We start from the raw sequence: 14123 nt of genomic DNA, 5'->3' as shown, positions 1-14123 counted from the left end.
TCCTATAGACATAATGGGAAGAAACTTTGCGCACGGCCACAGGCCAAACCGCTGGACGGATTTACACCAAATTTGCGGCAGGAGCGGGGGCTTGGTCCCAAAAGCGTGCTTTTGCAAGTTTGGTGTAAATCCGTCCAGTAGTTTTTTTTATAAAATGACCAAAACGTAAGGCAAACAAATTAGTGATATCTGTGTTTGTTTCGCGGATGGACTTCCCTGTTCGCTCCGCGGACAGCACCCCGATTGGCCCATGGCCTTGCGTCATGTCCGCGGACATGCGACATGTTCGCTGATTGGGCGGCGAGGGGCGTGGGGCGCATCAGATTTTCTGTGGCGCCCGCCATCTTGTATTCGCTGACGACCGCGTACAGCGCAGTGAAACGTGGATAAAAAATTGTATTTAGTGCTGTGTGTTGGTGTGTAAGAGTGTTTGGGGAGGGTGGGGGAGTATGAGATAGGTTCAATGTTTTGTTTTTTTATGTGCTAGACGTTTTTGTTGCGTTCGATTTGTCTGCGGAGAACACGGCTGTTCTGACATTTTGTAAATAAACTAAATGGTGGGGTGTTTAGAGGACGGAGTATGTGTCATTTTTGTTCGCAAGGAAGGTAAAAATGAGCTATGAACACTAGCAGTGTACTTAATTGTTTGTAAATACACAAACTGGGGGTGTCCTCAGGATGCTGTCCGTATTGTAATCTGTCTAGTTGAATGTGTTCTAAGAACACTCGCAGTGTCCCGAAATGGTTGCAATTACACAAAATGGGGGTGCTCTGAGAACGTTATTTGTATTGTTCGTTGTCAGGGTGAAAGTGTTTTAAGACCACTCCTTTTGTCTGCTAATAGTACAATTTCCTATGGGCGTCAACCGACTTTTTGTCCACTAAAGAAAAGATAAATCCGGCTGGTGTGCGCCGACATTATGTGATAATCCTATGACTGGCGCTATTGACCTGGCTGACTTGCTTTTGCGACACTAAATCATATCTCCCGCCCCTCAGCCTGATATTATCAAAGCATTCATATTCCCCGCCTCTCTCCGTGACGTTACAGGGTGTGTCATCAAACGCGCCCAGTCCTCTGCAGTCCTAAGTGACTTTACACAGAACCCGGAAGACAACACATATTATGTCACAACACAGCGCGCCACAATTCGGAATATGAAACAGTGATTTAAAAGCAAACAGCAAGATTGTAAATTTTGTAAAGTACATTTATTTGACATCAAATGTTTAGAGAATATTCAGCAATTTGCATTTGTCTTTGTTGTCGATCCGCAAAAGTTCATGTTGAGGCACGCGATGTTCCTTTGCGGTACAGAGGGTGTTAGATCAGCTTACAACTCAGTGCGCCACAATTCGGAATATGAAACTGTGGTTTAAAAGTAAACAGCAGGATTGTACATTTGGTAAAGTACATTTATTTCACATGAAATGTTTAGTGAATATTCAGCGATTTGCTATTGTCTCTGCTGTCGATCAGCAAAAGTTTATTTTGAGCCACGCGTTGTTCCTTTGCGGTAGATAGGCTGTTGGTTTATGATAAAAGCAGTAAATGGTCGCTCTGATAATCGGAAGGTTGTCCAACAATGAGCCATTAGACCACCCTATTGGTTGGTATGTTGTTTGTAGCCGCTAGTACTGCTAAGGGCATATTGGTCCTTGGCGATTGTCCCATAAAATGGTGAGGGTCATGAAGTTGCATATTTGGAACTGCACCTGGCAGTTGAAGACCCCATCCGCTGCAGTCTGTAAATCGTTACATAAGCAAAATGGGGCCACATACCTATTTTAAAAAACATAAATTAGTCTCACCAGCCGATCTTCATTAAAAATCATCATTTTATTTATTAGGGCGTGAAACTATTTGCTATCGAAGATAGTGCAACGGAGTATGTTAATAATAAAATAATAATATTTTCCCATTCATATAGCACTAAGAACCGTGAGGTATCTAAGCGGTGCTTATTATTAACCACGGTGTGTGGTGCTCATTTTCGACCACGGAAGGATGAAAGGCTGAGTTTGGCCTTGCCGGGATTCGAACTTGCGTTAGCAAGCTGTGCACGGATGTCAAAGGGAGCGTTGTACTCGCTGTGCCACTTGACAGGCTACAGTGAAGTGGCACAGCGAGTAGAGCGCTTAACCGCCTATAGACCGGTTAAATTATTTCTATTAACCCACCCTGTGTCGTCTGCCTTTTTCAGAGCCCTCTAAACAACAGGGGATCAATTTGGCGGTGATAGTGCGCGGTAGAAAACATTATGCCACTTTCAACGAACAAGTTCAACTTGAGCGGTCTTTAATGCTACGCTATTGTAATTATATTTGGTATAAAATAATCTAAAGGGTTACTTACAGTACAATAGCAATTTCCATTGTCTACGAGTAGTGCAGTCCCAAAATACGACTCTGCGTGTGCGAACGATCTTTTGCATTGTGATATAATATATAAAAGTGGTTTCGTTTCAGAAATTTCATCCTTATCTTCTCTTACGTTTTAGCAACACTCCTTCAAGAGAAGTCTTTCATCACAATCTCTGTCTGTCAAGGTCAAAACACAATACAACCTTATAGTCCGCTTCGTGAGCCTCTCCGGGGCCCGAGAAAAAAATGGAAGCAGCTGACCTTCACTGTGAACGAGCATAAATTCTTACTTTGCAACATTCTGTGTAAATCCATCTGTGAGAAGTTGTTTTTTGCACGCCATGTTTGTATATTGTTTGCGTGATATTAAAAAAAGTTTGTTTAAGGGACGTTATGGTTCTAAGTACAGCTGCTCAGACTAACACCCAGGACATCAAAGATGACATCGCAAATGTCATTGATGAAAACAGTGATGACATCACATGTGTATGTACTTTTCATGGAATTTGTGTACTAGGGATTTTTATTATAATGTTGCGAAAAAAGTGTCAAGGATATTGCAATAAATATCACACCGTTATTAGTGCTTTGAACGATGCATTGATATAAATAGCATTGTATTATGGGATTCTATCTAGTATACTGAGCTACTAATGGAGAAACATAGCATTGTGTGCAGAGTACAAGATGAAAGTATAATATTTGTAATGTTAATATGTTCAATAATGAAATGATAATTGTCCTGAAATGTTCGAAAATTCACAAAATGGGGGTGTTCTGAGGACGTTATTCGTATTGTGTGATTGCTTAGCTGTATGCAATGAGGGAATGGCACAGAGAGTAAAGTGGACGACGTCCGCGGACACCGCGACTGTTCGTGGACAGGGCGTGCTACATCTGGGTTTTTCCAGGAAATCCAACATGGAAAGAAGACTGTACGGATCAGCCAATCAGATGTCGAGGTTGTGGATTTGTGTTGAAAGAGACTGTGTGTGGTGAAGATGGCAGAAGTAGAGAAAGTCAGGGTGTTGGTGCTTGGAGATATGTTTGTGTATGGTTTACAACAGTACGCTCAATGCAGGCATGTTGCAAAGAACTTTGATGTGAAAGGAGTGGAGGTGGTGTGGAGCACTGTGCCTGATTGCAATGTACAGGGAATTGTACAAGTTTGTGAGGATATGGCCACGATGAACAGTCCGCATGTGGTAGTTTTGCACTATGTTGCTTTCCATTTGGGCAACGTCAGTGCCCCTACTTTGTTGGCTGATTTGGAACGCTTGGTTCAAGCCGTAATGAAGATCCTTCCAAATGCGAAAGTAATTTTTTCTGGATTACTACCTAGGGCAATATGGGACAATAGTTCAGTTTTTTGTCCTCAACAAAACATTGCTAGGTGTGTCATCAACCGAGGCATGTGTGCCTTCATGCTTAGAGCTGGTATGTTCTTCTGTAATAATGAGAATATTGATGCCAGTAATGCTGTTAATTTTAAAGAAGATGGCATTTCTTTATCTTTTACGGGAAATGCCTTTCTATTTTGGAATGTAAGGGTTGCTTTGGAGAAGGTTATTTGAAGATTTTAGGAGTAAAGTAAGAAAAAAAAACAAGCAAAAAAATACAAAATAACAGGTGTCTGTCAAGCATCTGTAAAAAAAAAACAGCTCTTTTCAGAGCCAACTTCAAAGGGGAAATGGGGCACTCTATTTAAATTTACATTCACCACGCTCAGATTTTTGATATGTCCGCGGACATGGCGGTAGTCCGCGGACATGAAAATCACTATGAGGGGGTTAGTATGTTCTATGTTACATGTATATGAAGTCAGGGATATTATGGTTAAGTTGTGCTACTAAAAACCTATGAAATTCAGTGAAAAAACTTTGTTAAAAGGACTTTATGGTTAAGTTGTGCTACTAAAAACCTATGAAATTCAGTGAAAAAACTTTGTTAAAGGGACATTATGGTTCAAAGTAAAACCGAAAAACCCCTGAAATTCGGCAATTATGGTAACATAAGCAACCATAACTCGCGCCACCGTGCACTGCTAACACTAACACCCAGGACATCAAAGATGACATCACATGGCTGGCTCTCCCTTTTTATCCATTACTGACATATCGAAGCCACATAGTTTTCTTCAGTAACAGTCAGGAAGTAAAAATTGAAAAGGTACTATATTTGTAGACTTAGGGTCAAGTCACATCATATGAAACATATACATAGCGGAAGACACAGGCTTGAAAGAGAGCAATCCTTTCTGTGCATGAAGATAATCATTAGGGTTATCAGCACTTTCTCATAGTTTTATTTTTATTACTCTACCTTCCCTGTATATGCTCATATTTGTATACATTATACTCACTCTCCTTTCCTTTGGGTGCAGTCACATCATGTGATACACATACATATGGTAAGTAGCAGCTTTGAAACAGAGCAATAGTTTCTCTGCATAAAGACAATCAGTTAGGTTATGAACTCTTTCTGCTACTACTTCTGCTTTTTTGTTTACTTCACTGTCCCTGTATATACTCATATTTGTATGTGTTGTTGTCTCTTTGTGTTTTGTCTGTAATAATTATGTATTAAGTGGGTTTTATTATCTACTTATTACATGTTTCACAGTACGGAAAACTCTAATAAGAAAGCAGTTATCATTTCAGTATTCAACATGGCAAGATTATGAATATGGCACCTTCATCATGTATGCTGCACACACTGCCTATCTTTCTGCATGAGTAGCTTAGTATACTGGATAGAACTTCATAATAGAATGCTATTTATATCAATGCATTGCTTAATGCACTAATTAGCTCATGATATTTATCCCAATGATCCTTGACAGTTTTTGGTCAGCATTATAAGAATAGAATCCCTTGTACAGAGTTTTTATGAAAAGTAAATGCACATGTGATGTCATCAGTGATGTCATCAATGACATTTGTGATGTCATCTTTGATGTCCTGGGTGTTAGTGTTAGCAGTGCACGGTGGCGCGAGTTATGGTTGCTTATGTTACCATAACTGCCGAATTTCAGGGGTTTTTCGGTTTTACTTTGAACCATAACGTCCCTTTAACAAAGTTTTTTCACTGAATATATATATATATATATATATATATATATATATATATATATATATATATATATATCGGGAGGATAGCTCGGGTGCAACGTGCTAGCCTTGGAAACAAGACGACACAGAGCACCACAGGTTCGGTCCGCCCTTGGAAACCTCTGGGTATTAAGCGCGTTATAAATAACCTATCATATCATATATACATAATAGTTGCCTATGATCCAACCATTCTCTGACTTACATGTTTGCTCTAGTTTTTCTTTTTTGTATGGTATTTTCATTGTATTTTTATTCTTGGGGGGGGGGGTAGGTGCTACAACCCGAAGGTACTTCAGCAGTAGAACAAAAAATTAAGATGAGGCTCTAGCAGGGTGACTAGGCAATTAGAACAGTAATGGTCTGCCAAAGCCGTATCATTTCCTAGTAGAACGAACAGATTCAGGAATGGAATTCCAAAGTTTGCCAAAAAGGATCGTATAAGATTTCCCAAAAGCTTCAGATTTTTTCTAACAGTTAATAAACACAGTATGTCTGGTAGTCGATCTTTGTAGATGACGGGATGTGAGAAGCTTGAATCACTGTTTAAGATAATGCGGTGGTATACCGTGTATGGATGCTGTGCAACACATAAAACTCTCAAAGCTATTCTAGACCTAACAGGGAGCGAATGCAATTAGCACAGGTTCAGGTGCTTGCTCTACGCATGAGTTGGGCAGCTCTATCGGTTAACATTTTGAGATGAATTGCTGAGAACGAGGTAGGGACTCCGGGGCAAAACAAAAGGATGGGGACAGGCGGGGAGACAATGACAAAGTAGCCCTAAACCTTTAAAAAAAACTTGAGACAGGCGGGGAGACAATGACAAAGCAGCCCTAAACCTTTTTTTTAAGAAACTTGAGGGCAGTGTTTGTGAACGTGCATAATGGTGATGATGAAGTTAACTATATATAGTCCACATTGCAAACTGAACAATCAGTCTGTGCTTGCATGATGTGCTAGTTTCCCCCAACTCAATGGCACCGGCTTGAGCAGTCTGAGAATGATGCAAGAGAGAGTCAGCCTTGCCAGGTGTGGAAACTGTAACCTGCACCCTATAGTAGGTGAGATAGTTATCGGGTCTTCCAATGCGCTCTTTGAAAGACAGGATATTTTTTGGGAGGGGCCAAACCAGTTGATAAAAATCCAGTCATACCTTGAATATGGAGGCATCAACTTCTTGGTTGTAGTCTTGTTTGCCAGCATGCTTCCACGGGATTCGAAACATGCTTTTGCTATCGTTTTCCCAGACTAGTCCTGGGTACATGTTGCTGTCAATCTGTTCAATCAGCCATTGCCGGAGGCGCCGCCCACCGTTCCTATCGCACATTCTGTAAAACAACATTTTGATTTAGAAAGAAATAATGAATATCCACCATCAGTGCGTCACTGGCCACTTAGATGTATTTTGTAACAGTCGTAAATTACACCTGATTCCGTTCGAAAGCAGTCCTAAGATTACGTTACAACCGGACATAGGAGTAGCCTACACCTAGCGTAAACGTATGCCAAATGGATCGGGCCCTATGTCTCTACCACTGAACCTTCCATTGAGTCTCTTCAACATTTCTTTACTAGAAAGCTTCTTACAAATACACTGTTTTGGTACACAGTCATTTTATGAAAACAAAACAGAGTGGTACATTTCACCGAAGTACATAATACACCTAAAATATTAATTAAATATACATGGGGTAGTTGGGTTTACGTTATTTCGCCGCGGTATTTTTCATCGCAGGTTTTTTCATCGGCGTTTTTTTTCGAAAAACTCGCTTTTTTTGTTTTTTTGGGGGGGTTAACTCCCCAAGCCCCCCTAATTTTTTTATTCCCTTACACCCACAACCATATATTTAATTTTTTTAAAGCCCCCCAAAAAAAATACGATTAGTTTTTTTTCCCAAAAAATACGGCAATGAAAAAAACCTGCGATGAAAAATACTGCGGTGAAATGCGTGTATACCGGGTAGTTGGATAAGCGATTAAAATGAGTCTGGATGAGGTTGTGGTGATGCTATAAGTGTAGAAAAACAGGGTGCTCGAGGGCAAACACCCCCCCCCCGCACATTTTTTTCAAAAATCAGTGTTTTTCAGTATGGTCCCGAAGAAATGTACCACTCTGAAATGTGTGTTGGTAAAATCACATATAACCACTTTTTTCGTGATACACTCAAATGCACCACAGAAGCGTTCCATATTTATGCAGCTAGCTGAAAAGAGGTTTCTTCTTTTCAGTTTTGGGCCATTGCTCTTCAATTTTCTGTAATCAGATATATTTCTGAGCAACTTTCTTTTTTTTCTGGGCTCTCAGAACATGGTTATTCCCAAGCCAAAACCCTCAACTTTCCTGGCCACTTTTCCTAATGCCAACCCACCATTGCCCCATAGCTCCTGCCTAAAGCGCTTAGATTTCTTATGGTAAAGAGGCACTCTACAGACTCTGACACCCAACAACAGAAGAGCATGACACAAATCAACACTGAATATAGATCTTCCAGGGGAAAATGCAGTGTATTGACTGCTTGAAAATGCTTTGTCATTGTTTACGGAGTTTGAAACTAGACCATACCAAAACTGAGATATTCGGATGAATGGTAAACTGCACTTACACACAATGTGCATGGACATGTCGTTAACTTTTCAAATCCATGAAATGCGGAATCCCCTGCAGTGATGTAATAATGTGACATCGAATGGTCCAGTAGGAAAACTGCCAACTGTGGATCTGGAAAGTCTTAGTTTAGACCCTGGCTTTGAAACATGCCAAAAGCTGAATTCAATATAGTAGACTACCAAATACCACTTAGTTAAAGCAAGGCAATGCTTTAGGGCCAGTGCTGGGTGAAATTAATTAGCGAAGGGACCATTTCTCTCTACTGTCAATTGCTTTTCCTTCAGAGGGTCATGTGCGTCTTCTGTTATGTATGCCTGAATTTTCAATATCAACATGAGACCACTTTTTTTATAGTTATACATTTCACATTGTATTGCCAGTTCTACAAGGACTGGATGCAGCTGGTTGTCAGCGTCGATAAAGTAACAGCTCTGTATGCCACTGACTGCCTGATGCAGCCAGTTTCATTTGAAGCCAGTTTTCACTAAGCCTACGAATAAAACAAATAGCAACGCTGTCTCAGGGCCAGGGTGACAAACTGTAATGTCACCCACCGGTTTTGCACGGCTTTTAAATCTCAGGCAATTTTCTTATTTTCATAACCTACTTGTCTCCTGGCTATCATGGGGGCCTAAACCTTGAACGGGTGAGCTATGGGATATCCAAGATAGGAGACTGTATTGAGGGAAGATGAAGACATTTCTCTTTGCAAGCGCCTTTGACAATTGCCTTATCGTGGGTTTGTAACGTTTCGCTCTCCATGTCTTTTGCATTACAAATCCCATCAGCTTCAGCCAACATAGTCAATGGTGAGAGCTGTATTTATTTGATTTGTTTATTTTACAGCAGCGCATTAGGCCCACAGGCATCAAAGTGCTGGTTACAGAACAAAGCCAGTAGGGAAGAGGGAGCGTGGCGGTGGGGAGTGTCAATTGACCAGCCATGTTTTTAATTGTCTTCGGACCAGCCAGTAAGAAGGGTCAGAGTGAAGGTTGAGGGGCAGAGAGTTCCAGAGTCGAGTGGCTGTAAACGGGAAGCTAGAGCCCCCTGCTCAGGTGCGCTTGAATTTCGGTGTGGCTGTAGATTGTACACAATGGCCTGGTCAAGGTAGTCTTGATCAATCTTTGCGAGCGGTAGGACAGAGCCAAGTTGGAGAGGCATCTGTGCATGATTGAAAGAATTTTGAATTTGATGCGCTCGCACACGGGGAGCCAGTGTGCTTTACGTCTGGAATCTGAGATGCGGTCATGCTTGACGAAGTCCAGGGAGCAGCAGATGGCATTTTTTGAATTACTTGTAGATTGTTAAGGTTGCGTTCAGAAGTGCCAGCAAAGAGGGAGTTGCAGTAATCAAGCTGAGGGCCAATGATTGCTCAGGCTATGGTGAGGTGGTTGTGCGAGGAAAGGAATGGTTTGCTGGCATTTAGAAGCGTGGTGAAGTAGGCTGCAAAGGAGGCTATGGCAATGACCTGATGGGACATATTGAGAGTGGAGTTGGGATAGATACCCAATGTTTTGACAGTGGTGGAGACTGGGATGATGCAAGTGTCAATTGTGAAGGTTGCAAAAGGCCGGTCTAGTATGATAGATGCGCTGGGTACCCTACAATCAAGATTTCAGTCCTATCATCATTAAGGCAGAGTTGATAGGAGGTCATCCAGACTTGGATAGTATGGTAGATCTTATTGATTGTGATGGTGTCTTGGGCGTAGTCTTCAGAGAGGGGGGTGGGGAGGATTTTAATGTTATCGGCATAATTGGTGTAGGAAATGCCAAGGAAGTTGAGGTGGTTGAAAAATGGTTGGGTGTATATTGTAGAGGGTGGGAGAGTTGCAAGAGCCCTGTGGGACACCACATGGGACAGGAGCAGGATAGCTTGCGGCGTTGTCAGCGGAAACACAGGCGGTTCTGTCTGCGAGGATTGAAGAAACCTATTTAGTTGCTTCTGGGGAGAGGTTAGCAGCAGTGGTGAGGTAAAGACAGAGGGTGTGGTGGTTCACGAGATCGAAGGCATGCGGAAAGATCAAGAAGGAGTAGTAGGGCCAGGTTGTATTTCATAATTTAGGTGCACACCTGTCTTGTAAGAATGGTTAAAGTCACAAGTAATCATAGATTTTAATATAATTTCGGTGCAGAGGAGGTAAAAGAACCTTGACACAAGGTTAAAAAAACAGACAGAAAATGAAAAGTATGCAAAAATATCGGACACTCCCGTCCTCTGCACACCTTATTGCTGAGCAAATCAGCCAAGATTTTAGATAACGATGTTACAATTTTACCATCAAATATTTTAAGAAATACAACTGAAACACCATCCAATTTGATTAAAAAGAGTTATTTCTTTATATGTGTTAAGTTCAGCACAACACATTTCGGGAAAGCACTCCCATCATTTGGCGCAAATTCAAAGTTCTACAAAGTATTGAAAATGTATCAGTTTCATATGTGGTGTTAAGTATTGACATGAATCTATAACATACAAATACATGTTGTACATAAAGAAAAATAAGATAGTTCATGCATGGTGTTTTTTTTTTGTTCCAGCCATGCCTTTTATAGTTATCACAAAATGTAAGTAAAGTCAGCCAATAATGTGTGAGTAGAGCCTTGAATGGAAGAAACTCCTGGCTCAAAGTGAAAGTCTAGTGTATAAACAACACCAGAATGATAGCTAAAAAATAGAACCAAAAGGGGATTTTAGGGAACCAGGTCACTAATATCCCGTAAGGCTATATATATATATATATATATATATATATATATATATATATATATATATGTATATATATATATATATATATAGTAGAGGATGCCAAATAGTGTGTACCCAAAGTCAAACAAAAAGGATAAGTATACAAATTATCAATATCTAAGTAAACACCTGAAGCAGTAGCACTCAAATGTAAGTGCTGAGACACATGTAACAGTTAGAACCTGTATGATGATTCTAAAGAAATAAAATGAGAGCAGATAATGGGTATGTAAGCTAGGTACTAGCATGAGCTTATGTAAAATATTTGTAGGGCCAGGTTGCCCGAGTCTCGGATGTTGTCCAATTGTTTTTTTAGGTCCAGCAGAGCAGATTTAGTGCTGTGGCCTGGATGGAAGCCTGATTTCAATTTTTAAGAGAAATGGGACAGTGGTCATAGGCTGGTAATTGGTCGGGAGTGACGGGTTGAGGAAGGTTTCTTTGAGGAGAGGAGAGGAGAGATCCAGGCCTCTTTGAGGGTTGTCGGAACCAAGCAAGAGGCGAAAGAAGCAATGATGATTGCAGAAATTATGGGTGTTAGTGCTTCGGCGCAGTCTTTGATGAGAGTGGCGTGACAAGTGTCTCCTTGGCAGTTTGAGGGTTTGAGGCCATTGATAATCTTAGCTGTTTCGGCTTCAGTGATAGGATGGACGCTGAAAGGGGCTAGGGATGAGGTTGCGGGTAAGACTGGGGGAGGGAGAAAGGAGAGGGGTTGAGGCACAGAGGTTTGGATCAGATACGTTCTTGCCTCTCTAGAATTTTCCTTGGAGGGTTGTGATTTTATTCATGAGGGCATGATGGACTTGTTTGCAACAGACAGCTATAGTGAAATTGGCAGGCTGAGGAGAGGCGGGATTGGGGTTTCCGATTCGCCAAGAATGTTGAAGAGTTTGTGTGAATGGGATTTAGTTGTAGAAATTCTCTCGGTATAAGAGGAGGCTTTGTCTCTGAGAATGACTTGTTTGTATTGCCTAGATATGTCATTGAAATGGGCTTTGCTTGTGGTAGATCACAGACCACTGTCCTTTACTCTAAGCAAATCAATACCATGCTATCTTTGAGCTCTGAAGCTACCATTTGCGTCATTCCACATAAAAAAGACAGGGACACTAAAACAGAATACTATGTTATAAACAGTGGTCACTGCTGAGCTGAGGACCCTGCATTCCTCACCAAGGGACGAGAAACTAGGCACATTTTTAAAATAACAAAAATGCTCAAAACACCTTAAATTCAAGAGAAATACGGTATAACGTGAACAATGCAAATTGAAATGCTCAGAGTACAATGTTGTTTCTAAACATCAAATGCTTTTTACATTTCGTCCGGCAATTCACTATTTTGCTGCAATATGGACTACGCCAGGATTGGCACCAAATGTATTCAGCCAAGTGTTGATTTATGTCATGTATTCTAACTTTGTTTGGCGTCATGTCTTCGGGCATACAATAATGAAATATGCCACACCGCCCCCATAGAAAACGGTTCGTGTTCTGCACACCCAATCCCACAGCATAAGGAAACTAATTGCAAGCCAGAAAATACAGCGGTTGTGATTTTCAAGAACCTACTTCCCCCTAGAAAAGCAAAGCAAAGCAAAGATAGCTCAAATTTTGTGAAGCATGGCAAAGTCATCAAATATGACAATGTGGCTCTGCACGGCCACCAAGTATAAACTTTTCTTGCATTGCTCTAGTGAGGCTAAACCTTTGTGGCAAGGCATGGAAGCCATAGCCCCTGATGCATACTAATGAGAACAGTACCAGCCCATCGGCAGGTCTGCTACACTTCCAAGGAAAACAGCAAAACGAACAATTCTGAGCAAGGTTCGTGCCATTTTAGCGGGGCACCAGCGGAGCGTGCCAAGAGGGCCAATGCGATGAGTACTGTGATACTTGTGATGGGACAGTGCCAGCACCTCTTAGCAGGAAGCAGGTGCTGTGAGAAAGGAAACCTGCCCTTTCATTCTTTTTTTTCAATTTCAAGCAGTGCATGGGACTGCATCCTGCAAAGGTCCAAGTACAAACCGCTTCCGCATTTGTAAAGCTATTCGACTTCTTTCTTCTTAGGGAGGGAAGATACCGGAGCCCCTGGCCCTGTCGTCGGGCATAGAGTCCCGAAGTAAAAAACAGCAGTGCGCACCTGCTACAGTCATCCAAGAATCAACAGAGCGCCCCCAAACACCCTCCGCCCCCAACCGTTACTTTCAAATCCAATCGGATACCTCCCAATTGCTTTCAGGTCCAGCAGCAGAGAGCCTCCACCAACCTGCGTTGCAAAATAGGCAAAGCCCCCCAACGTCTAATCTGTCCACCAACTGGTGCAGAAGCGGCGTAGAACAGCGCTGCCCAATTATCCATGCAGCTGAACTCCCACAGTTTACATGCTGTCTCCCCAAGATGCCTTCAGCTGAAGAGCAGCCTCCTACAACTAATTATCGTAAAGTATACACGAGCCCCAACCCCCCCCCCACCTCGCCCAATTCACACCTCGAAATCGAAGCTGCATGCAAATTGACGTTCGCATAATCTGCCATGCATTTTTTGCCGAATGTATTAGCACGCAATGCGTAGACAGAATCCCAAGGCTAGCCACTCTCGGGGCTAATGCCGAACTATACTCAGTACAATGTATTGAGGGTGGCCGTGCTGGGGCTGGCTACCTAACCCTGCCTGCGGGCCCTGCCCATGCTAACTCTGCCCATGCAGTGTCCTAATTGTGCTCAGACCGACACGGCTGGGCACAGTAAGGAGGGTCGTGCTCAAAGTCCTCCCGTCAAAAATAACTACCTTAGTTCTGCAGCTCGGGGCTCCACGTGCGCTCAGCTGCTGGTGTGTTTTGCTTCTGCAGGTCCCAGATCTACTCCCCAGGTCACGCAGCACCGGCAGCACAGAGGCGGTATATTATCTGTGGCAGTGGGTGGGCTTACCAACTGGCCCAGCCCACTCGTACCGGACTGGCAGGCTTCTCGCCCAATGGGGTGTGCGTGCGAGAATCACAAAGAGTGGCCAATCACTGTAGAGCCGCTTCTCCTCAGCACCAGGATTTCCGCGAAACCCTGGCCGTTTCGTAATGCTGGGGGCGCGCGCGCCCACATGCTCGACTCGTGGCGGCCTGAGCTGCTGTGCGCATGCCGTGACGCAGCTCAGTGAGAGCGGCGTTTAAGGAGAACGCAGCTGGGAACGGCCGGAGAGTACACCGGTCTGCTCATGCTGTTTCTCTTTCCGTTTAGATCGCCTCTCTCCGAAGCTTCCTTCTTACTCCCTCAACCCGACATCGATTTGGATGCA

The 14123-nt window shown here is 42.5% G+C and overlaps 1 protein-coding gene across 2 annotated transcripts in view; it reads right to left on the bottom strand.

The window, feature by feature from the left end:
• The window catches only part of IRF8 (interferon regulatory factor 8), a 90479-nt gene extending 76743 nt beyond the window's left edge, over window positions 1-13736 (bottom strand). For both annotated transcript variants that reach the window (XM_069636491.1, XM_069636497.1), the window contains exons 1-2: window positions 13623-13736; window positions 6631-6805 (exon numbers count right to left, since the gene is read on the bottom strand). In XM_069636491.1, the coding sequence (XP_069492592.1) occupies window positions 6631-6804 (174 nt within the window). In that variant the 5' untranslated portion in view covers window position 6805; window positions 13623-13736. The remainder of the gene's footprint in view (window positions 1-6630; window positions 6806-13622) is intronic.
• Window positions 13737-14123: the final 387 nt, after the last annotated feature.

The sequence above is a fragment of the Ambystoma mexicanum genome, chromosome 1q (assembly GCF_040938575.1).
Source record: "Ambystoma mexicanum isolate Mex_15411 chromosome 1q, UKY_AmexF1_1, whole genome shotgun sequence".
NCBI classification, from domain to species: Eukaryota; Metazoa; Chordata; class Amphibia; order Caudata; family Ambystomatidae; genus Ambystoma; species Ambystoma mexicanum.
The sequence above is the reverse complement of the archived record's forward strand: the minus strand, read 5'-3'. Positions and strand labels throughout refer to the sequence as shown.